We start from the raw sequence: 8,454 nt of genomic DNA on the forward strand, positions 1-8,454 counted from the left end.
AGTTATAAATTGTTTAATGACTGACTGTTTTGGCCAATGTGTAGAAAAGTGTGGCCTATGGACAAGTCATTTAGACAATATTTAAATAAAAAAGTCTTTCATTCAGGTGTAAAACTTTTGAAGCAGACATGATTACTTGACAGTAGGGATGCACGATATTGTTTTTTTTGGCCGATATGTTAAAACTTATTTGTCCGATAACAGATATCAATATTTTTTTAATACTTTCCTTCATCAGAACATAGCCCTTTTATTTAGGCTTATTTGCTATAAAAATTGTGCAACAGCTGTAAGAGCTGGTGACATATATTCAGTAACAGCCATATGATATGCATACCACTTTAACTTATATTAAATGAAAAGTGTTAAATGTTATTTATTAGCATTGGTCATCTGCGATGCTGTCTCACTAGTGGAGGCTTGTTCCAGGTTCCTAGCTGCAGTGTGGGATCCTGTGCACTCGTGTGCATGAAGGACAGACTTTTAAAAGTTTTTGTCTATCCATTGTGCCGTAAGACTAATCATGCTAACGGGGCTAACACAACGTCCAAGTGTCTGTGGTGAAACTCACTCATGTGCTATCGGCTGTTAGCGTCTCAACAACGTTGGAAATAACAGTTTGTAACTCAGGGAAGGCTACGTCGGAAAAATATCTCTGACTGAGGACGATGTAGCGAGGCTCAACGTAGTCCAAAAATCTTCGGAATCCGACATTCATTCAACCTTTTATGTAGACATTCTCAACAGAAAAAAAATGTCCACATCGCCGACATTTTGACTTCTTCCTCTCTGCCGTGATCAGATCAGGTAGGCGTGCATGACATCACGTGCTGGCGCTGCAGGCATCCTTGTCACTGGGTTGTCAAGCAAAAACAGCGTCTTTTATATCGGTGAGTTATTTTGATGAAATGGCCGATGTCTGATATTTAACTTTAACACTAATATCGTCCGATACCGATGCCATGCCGATAATATCGTGCATTCCTACTTGACAGTAAATAAAGGGGGTTGCAAAAATGCTCAAAAGCCTAAAAGTTTCAATCTATTTCCATCTTTCCATTATCTTTACCTGCTTCTTCCTTTCCGGGTCGCTGTTGTTCATATCCAGCTGTCACTGTGCAAGATGCAGGTTACACCCTGGACAGGTCTCCAGAGACACAGAGATAAACAAGACAACCCACCATTCACTCTCTCATGTTTTTTTTTCCATTAACATTTCATCATCATATAAATGGTCTCATGTACTCAGACTCAAGGGTTGCATCTTAATGTGACTGAACTGTATCTAATTATAACGGAGCCATAAATATCACATGGGCATTTTGGAAGAGTTTTATGATTAAATGAGAGGGAGGAGATGTGTTGACTGTGTCACACCATTAATAGTCTGGCTGTGAAAGAGACCTGAACACACACTGCGCATAAACAGGTTGTGGTACAATTCAACGACTGAACTGAAAACCAGATTCTAGAAGATGCAGATGTAGCAAAGGAAGACACTTTTAGAAACCAACAAAACCCTCAAAGATGACTGAGTAATTATCTTGACCCCTTGCTCACATGACTTACTGGTAAATCTTATTAAGAGCCTGTGAGACTTTTTTCCGTGTGACAACGTCATTGTGAAAATGCACTAATGATATAGCTCTTTGTTGCTGCAGCTACTTTAAAGACACTGTAATTTTCATTTTTTTCACCTGAACGTTTTAAACAGCACATCCCAACATGAAGAGGTTCTCATGCATGAAGTTTAAAACCAGGTGTCTTTAGTTTCCTTCTAGATTTTTCTGTTTAAACGTAGCTTTTAACATATTTCCCTCCTAGCAGCGTTTGTATAACAGGTTCTGTGTCCGTTTAGTTTGTACAACATTGTGTTCCTGGTGAGTCGTTGAAACAAATCACTGAAAACTAAAATCAGGTCGTTTACCTTTGTCTTGTCTTTGTCTCTACAGCTGGAGTTTTGTTTGACAGTGCTCAGGTCAAGTCCTTCTTCTGCAGGATAAGGTCTATTTTTCACATTATTTACTTCTAGTCAAAAATCACCTAAAACGTTTAGTTTTAACAAGTAGATGTCTAAGAAACAAGAACTGAAACCAACTTTTTAAAGCACATTGTAGAGTTATTCTATATTTAATTTATATATGTGTATATATGCTTGTTATTGAGTCAAAATAAAATCATTATGTTTGGTTTCACACACTATTCTCATGCTAGTCAGCCATGAAATTATGAATGTTTGGTATAATAATTAACACTTTCCGTTCTGATGGGGGGGAAAAAACAAAGAATTGCGTCATCCTGATTCGTACTTTGCCACCTGCACCTGCCTAAATGTTGAAAACAAGGAACAGCAGTCACATTCAGCTGCAGCGTTCTGCTTATCAGGAAAGTAGCAGGCGCAACAAACAAATGCTTAGTGCTTTTTAGTGGTGGTTTAGCTGTGTTTAACTTCACTTCAAACTCTCTAATCCTAATTCCGAAGGAATCTGATGGGAAACGAGCCCAATCCCCAAAGATTTCAAAACGAGGCCAGAAGATCTGCGGCTCGTGTTCTGGCACTAGACTCCAGGATATTCCAGATGTTCTTTGTCAGCGTCTCAAATAATCAAAGCTAATTTCGTGCTACGACAAAGTGGTCCTACTTAAGACATAATATTATGGCTAATCTGTTCATATACTTAGATGAAGTTACCACACATAATGAAGAGCTTACCGACTGAGGCCAAAATTGAACAAGTTGATTGATGTGACTTCATTTGTAGCTCAACTGTGTATCGTGCTTTAAAATTTGCGAGTCACTTTTTAACTTTTAATTACACCGAGGGCAAAACAAAATGTTCCAGGGGCAGCAAGGATCGTGACGGGGAGATGCGGTACAACCCGTTTCGGATCACACCCTACCAGCTGAAGGTGCAGGGAGCAGGGGAGGAGGAGGAGCCGTGCTGCCTGGCACTAGCTGAACGCATCATCTCTGGATATGAAGGTGCAGGGGTCATCTTTAACATCCACCTGAACATGTGCACACTCACTTTTAGAAGCAAAGTGGCATATTTTTTCATGACGTATTTATTTTTCTCTATGATTTTTTTTTTGCTCAGCACCTCGGATTCCCATGGACAAGCGTATCTTCACTACAACCCACTCACCTGGCTGTATATTCCTGGAAGTTGATGACAGGTATAATGCAGAAATGATATCACCCGTTGATACGTGAGCTAATGTGATGGTTATTTTCCACAGGGCTGTGCCTTTACTGGGATACCTTCCTCAGGACCTGATTGGCACATCGTTGCTGACCTGCATCCACCCAGAGGACCGTGGCCTCATGCTGTCCATGCATAAGAAAGGTGAGCGGTTCAGGGGGCGGAGTTCAGAAAAAAATTCCACAGAATGCAACGATTTGTACAATCATTTAAAAGTGATGTGAAATGCAAATATAAAGTAAAGAAACCTTGAAACTCAAGATTTATTTGGTTATTTATTTTAAATTTATAGTTGCGTTCAGTGGTTTTTCATTGACTCCACCTTTCAAAAGTCGTACTACGTTTACTACAGCGTTGATAGTTTTTAAATCCGTGCCTCCCGACAAGTTTTAATTTATCTTTGTGCTATTTTTAATTAAATACAGGGTTTAAATCATTCCCAAAGGAATGCGTCCTGTTTACATTTACTGTACATCTTACACATCGGTTTAGTTCTTATTATAAATAGTTTTGTGTTGTTGTTGCGTCCGGTGTTTGAGTCGTCAAACATTTTGAAACGGTTCGTTTAAATGGTTCGTTTCAGAGAGTGAGGATTTCACCTGGCGTTTGTCTTTTCTGTCTTCTTCAGTGTTAAAGTACGCCGGCCAGCCTCCGTTTGAGCACTCTCCGGTGCGTCTGCGCTGTCAGAACGGAGACTACATCACCTTGGACACCAGCTGGTCCAGCTTCATCAACCCTTGGAGCCGAAAGGTGGCCTTCGTTATCGGACGGCACAAAGTCAGAACGTACGTACGATGACACTAAGACGTTTGATCGCGTTAGATTTTTGTTTTATTCACTGGTTTACTTTGAAAGCGATTAACGCCATAATTTATTTATTTCTAAGAAAAATGTATTTAGTCGTTTAAATACAACAATGCTGTTGTTTGCAGGAGTCCTCTGAATGAGGATGTGTTTGCCGCTCAGACGACGAAAGACGTTCCAGTCACTTATGAAGAAATTAAAGATCTTCAAGCAAAAATCTATAAGCTTTTCCTGCAGGTGATTATTTCATTAGCTGAAAACGACACAAGCACATTTACCGTTTAGTAATAAAACACGAAAGAAGAAAAGTTCAGCAGTCGTGTTGTTTCATGCAGATGTTTATTAATAATTTGTTCAAACCCTGTATTTGTTAAGAGATGACATTTCTAAAAAGATATTTGTGTCAGTTCACACCAGTGTTCTTCACTTCTTGTGTCTTTTGTCCACAGCCGGTCCACAACAATGGCTCCAGCGGTTACGGTAGTTTGGGGAGTAACGGCTCTCATGAGCACTACATCAGCTTTACCTCATCGAGTGACAGCAATGGTAATCTGTGGGAGGACTCGCACCGGGAGCCGGTGAGACATCCCAGTCAAATTACATGCCAAGTGTGCACTCTCTACTCTACTGCAAATGTTGCTCTTCCTGAGACGTCGTGTGTGATTGCAGATGACACTGCAGCAGATATGTGCTGATGTAAACCGAGCAAAGGCTTGGGGCCGACAGACGTGTCCAGATTCCAGTCACAAAAATACTTCTGGCAAACCCACCTCAGGTAAAGCAGTCCCAACGATACTGAAAGTAAGAAAACACCTTCTAGGTTGCCAAACTTGATACTTGCTGAAATGTGTTTTTATTTCTGCAGTACCTCAGCCCACCTCAGCCTCCAACCTCGAGACCAGAGGGAACGGTGACAGCAGGAAGCAAACACACATCCCCTCCTATCAGCAAATCAACTGTGTGGACAATATCATCAGGTGTGAAGAAACGGCCTCGTCATGATGCTTCACATGTTTTTACCCATTAAAGCACTCGGTTCCTGCAGGCCTGTGACGTTTTATGGATTGTTGCATGATTTAGATACTTGGAGGGCTGTGCAGGTCAAGTCCTAAAGCGGAAGAGCGAGTCTCGTTCGTTGGCCACCTCTTCATCCTCATCCTCTACTTCAGAAGACGACAAACCCGCAGGTGCCGTCGACATGGCTCAAACCAGCTCCGAAGGTAAACGCATGCAGAGCACGTTTCAGAGTTTGTTCAAAACAAGTTCAGGGTCTTAACATATTTTCACCTCAATTTCCAGCGGTTGTGTTGGACAGTGAGGCGTCAGTGGGCCCTACAGCTGCAGCAGTTGTCGGGGCACCTCTGACGGACATCACCATGTCCTCTAAGGCCATGAGTGTTGTCTCGGTCACTAGCCAGTGTTCGTACAGCAGCACCATCGTCCATGTGCCTCAACCCGAGTCAGGTATAAACAAACATGTATGAGGGAATCGGCTCATGGAAGCTGCTGAGATGATCTTGTGCAACCGTTTATGTAAATGTCACATTTAAATGAACTGTATAATGAAAGGTTGTGAACTGTGTTTAAACGTAAACTGTCTGTTGTCAGTATATTGGATTTTTTTTTGTGTGTAGTTTGTAAAGTTTTTAATCGCGCTTGAATCTGTTTGAACACTATTGAATAATTTTCCCTCTTGTTTTTCTTCAGAGGCCACAGCACCAGAAGACGCCCCGATGGGCAGCGAGCCTGCCGACGTTGCTGTGACCTCTGTCCGTCCAGCCCCAAGCCCTGCCACAGAGGAAAGAAGGTTTGTAGGTCTCACCAAGGAGGTGCTGTCAGCTCACACCCAGAAAGAGGAACAAGAATATGTGGATCGATTCCGTCATCGCATCCTTCAAAGTCCTTACAGCTCCTATCTGCAGCTGGAAAATAGCTCAATGGCTCACTCCTACCACCCAGGTCTGTGTATTTGTGCAGCTTTTTTAAAGTAAAGTGACGTTTTTTATTAGACTTAGGTTTTTGTTTTATTGTGGCTGTCCCACTGTAGGAGACTACCTTCGCCCAGTAAGTGCTAGACGTTGGAATCGCTCCCGAAGAGGAAAGTTCAGGCACAAGCGACCCAAACCCCAGGGTTCCTCAGACAGCTATGCCTCTCCAGCTGCGCCCCCATACCGGGTTCCTGACTCCTCCTGGCCCTCCTCAGAGTCCTCGCACCCCCACATGGCAGAAGCGCACTGCCGAACATCCCCGCTCCAGGTCCCGTTCTTCCCTGTCATGGGAAAGCCTGGCGCTGAGCAGCTGCCCCCACCTCAGCAGCTGCCTGGAGCAACTCCTGCAGCGTTGCAGCCTCCAGACCAGCTCAGCTACAACTTTAACATCATGCAGTTGGGTCAGAGCCAGCCAGGCCCACAACCAGTTCAAATGGAGCCCCCGCAGAATGTCCAGAACTTGTACAACTTAAATACAATGACTTCAGCTCAGAGTGTTAACCCTTACATGGCTCCTGTCATGGCAGTCATCCTACCCAACTATCCAACTTTTACTCCAGGCTTTCCCTCTATTTATCTACCACCCGTTTCCTCCGCAGTACCCCAAGCACCCAACATTATGACAGGGTTTGCACCTGACAGTGCCTCTTTTGTTCAGCCTCAATTCCAAGCCCAGCCGACCCCCCACACTCAGACTTCGCCCGGCCTTCTGTGCTCACAGAGAGCTAGCTCTGTCGGGGAAGAAGAAGAAGCAGCTGAGCCTCGGGCTTTATTCTCCAGCTCTCGCTCAAGTTCCCCCTTACAGCTCAACCTGCTACAGGAGGAACTTCCCAAACTGGGTGAGGGGCACGGCAGCACTGGACACAACCACTCTGAAAGCCTCCATGAACATGCCACTGAGGTCAGTTTGGTTGTCTCTACCTTCATCTTGTTTCCAGCACATGGGCAGTGAATGCTCCAACACTTGTTCACCGGATAAGTCGCAGGTTTAGTTCCAACTTGTAAACTTTTGTCCAGGCCGATGCTCCCTGTGAATCCAGCAATCACGATGCCCAGTCTACATCCAGTGAGCTGTTGGACCTCCTGCTGCAAGAGGATGCCAGGTCAGGAACTGGCTCCAATGCCTCAGGTTCTGGATCAGGAGAGACTGGGTCAATGGGATCTGGCTCTGGCTCCAATGGTACCTCCACCTCACACGCAAGGAAGGAAACACACACCTACAATGTTCTAAAATAACTGAAGTAAACCTTTTCACTATGCATTAACAAAACACTTTTTGGTGGATACAGTTTACAACTTCTTGTCTTGATTGCACAGATCTTTACATTTATTTTTACGTTATTAGTAAATTAAAAAAAATAACTATGAAGCTAAATGCAAGACGGGGGGGAGGGACAGTTTTACTTAATAGCAAGACGAAAAGAAATTCAAAGAAATGGAAAACTGCAGAGTTCTTCTTGAATTACAGGCAGCAGCAACAGCAGCAAGTACTTTGCCAGCAACGACTCGTCAGACACGTCAAGAAAAGCTCGTAAGAGTCATGAGGCGCCGGCGGAGCTCAAACGCAGTTTCGACACTCGAGTGGAGAACTCCCTGTGGAGCATGATCCAGCACACACCTGAGCATGTCATGATGACGTACCAGATACACCCCAGGTACGTACAAGCTGCATCTCTAGCTTTTCCAGCTCGAACGTCTGCAGCGGCACTTGTTGCTGTTTGGAAACAGCATTCAGGCGTTCACGCAGCTTTTTGTTTCAGGACAGTGTGTATGAGCTGTGGTCACTCAGAATAAATGACATACCGTATTTTCCGCCGTACGTGTCGCACCGCCATATAAGTCGCATCAGTCCATATTTGTCTAATAAAGTGGAAAAATCCATAAATATGTCGCTTCGCCGTATACGTCGCATCTATTATGCGTCACCGCTGACAACCCGGAAATGTGGACCGGTGTTGTGCCAAAAAACGTTGGGCCACCAAATGGCGGCCACGGGAGCGTGCCCGGGAGGACTTTAACAAGAATTTAACAACACTTAAAAACAATTGTTTGTTTGCTTGAAATTATAGCAAAGATATGTGTCAGTCTAACATTTGCTTAATAAATGCACTTTAATTGTCAAATTAGCTGCATTTGGCCAGGACAGTGCAGCTTGATTGACGGTCGGTCCAAACTGCAAGCATAACCAAGGTGGGGAGTCTATGCAGGCCGATTCTCAGTCATCCGGGACATAGTAAATTCAAAAAAGTTCAAGAAAAAAAAAAACAATAAATTGTAAAGTAAATTCTAGTTGTTTCTGTCTTGAACTATTTTGAATTTGTCATTATAAACACGTTCGCCCATTACATGATACAACAGCCAACAGCATGCCATACAACTATTACTACTCTGCTGCCATCAAGTGGCTGAAAGTGATATTGCTCAATTTTTTTCCCCAGTTGGAATGAATATATGGGGGG

At 43.5% G+C, this 8,454-nt stretch overlaps 1 protein-coding gene across 2 annotated transcripts in view; it reads left to right on the plus strand.

The window, feature by feature from the left end:
* Positions 1-8,454, plus strand: part of per3 (period circadian clock 3) — a 17,006-nt gene that overhangs the window by 6,402 nt on the left and 2,150 nt on the right. For both annotated transcript variants that reach the window (XM_037678958.1, XM_037678959.1), the window contains 14 exons: positions 1,953-2,004; positions 2,844-2,983; positions 3,099-3,177; positions 3,241-3,347; positions 3,832-3,988; positions 4,136-4,244; positions 4,457-4,585; positions 4,677-4,782; positions 4,873-4,984; positions 5,088-5,227; positions 5,715-5,966; positions 6,055-6,896; positions 7,013-7,175; positions 7,464-7,650. In XM_037678958.1, the coding sequence (XP_037534886.1) occupies positions 1,953-2,004; positions 2,844-2,983; positions 3,099-3,177; positions 3,241-3,347; positions 3,832-3,988; positions 4,136-4,244; positions 4,457-4,585; positions 4,677-4,782; positions 4,873-4,984; positions 5,088-5,227; positions 5,715-5,966; positions 6,055-6,896; positions 7,013-7,175; positions 7,464-7,650 (2,575 nt within the window). The remainder of the gene's footprint in view (positions 1-1,952; positions 2,005-2,843; positions 2,984-3,098; positions 3,178-3,240; positions 3,348-3,831; positions 3,989-4,135; positions 4,245-4,456; positions 4,586-4,676; positions 4,783-4,872; positions 4,985-5,087; positions 5,228-5,714; positions 5,967-6,054; positions 6,897-7,012; positions 7,176-7,463; positions 7,651-8,454) is intronic.

Source organism: Nematolebias whitei, chromosome 7 (assembly GCF_014905685.2).
Source record: "Nematolebias whitei isolate Nwh7 chromosome 7, NemWhi1, whole genome shotgun sequence".
NCBI classification, from domain to species: domain Eukaryota; kingdom Metazoa; phylum Chordata; class Actinopteri; order Cyprinodontiformes; family Rivulidae; genus Nematolebias; species Nematolebias whitei.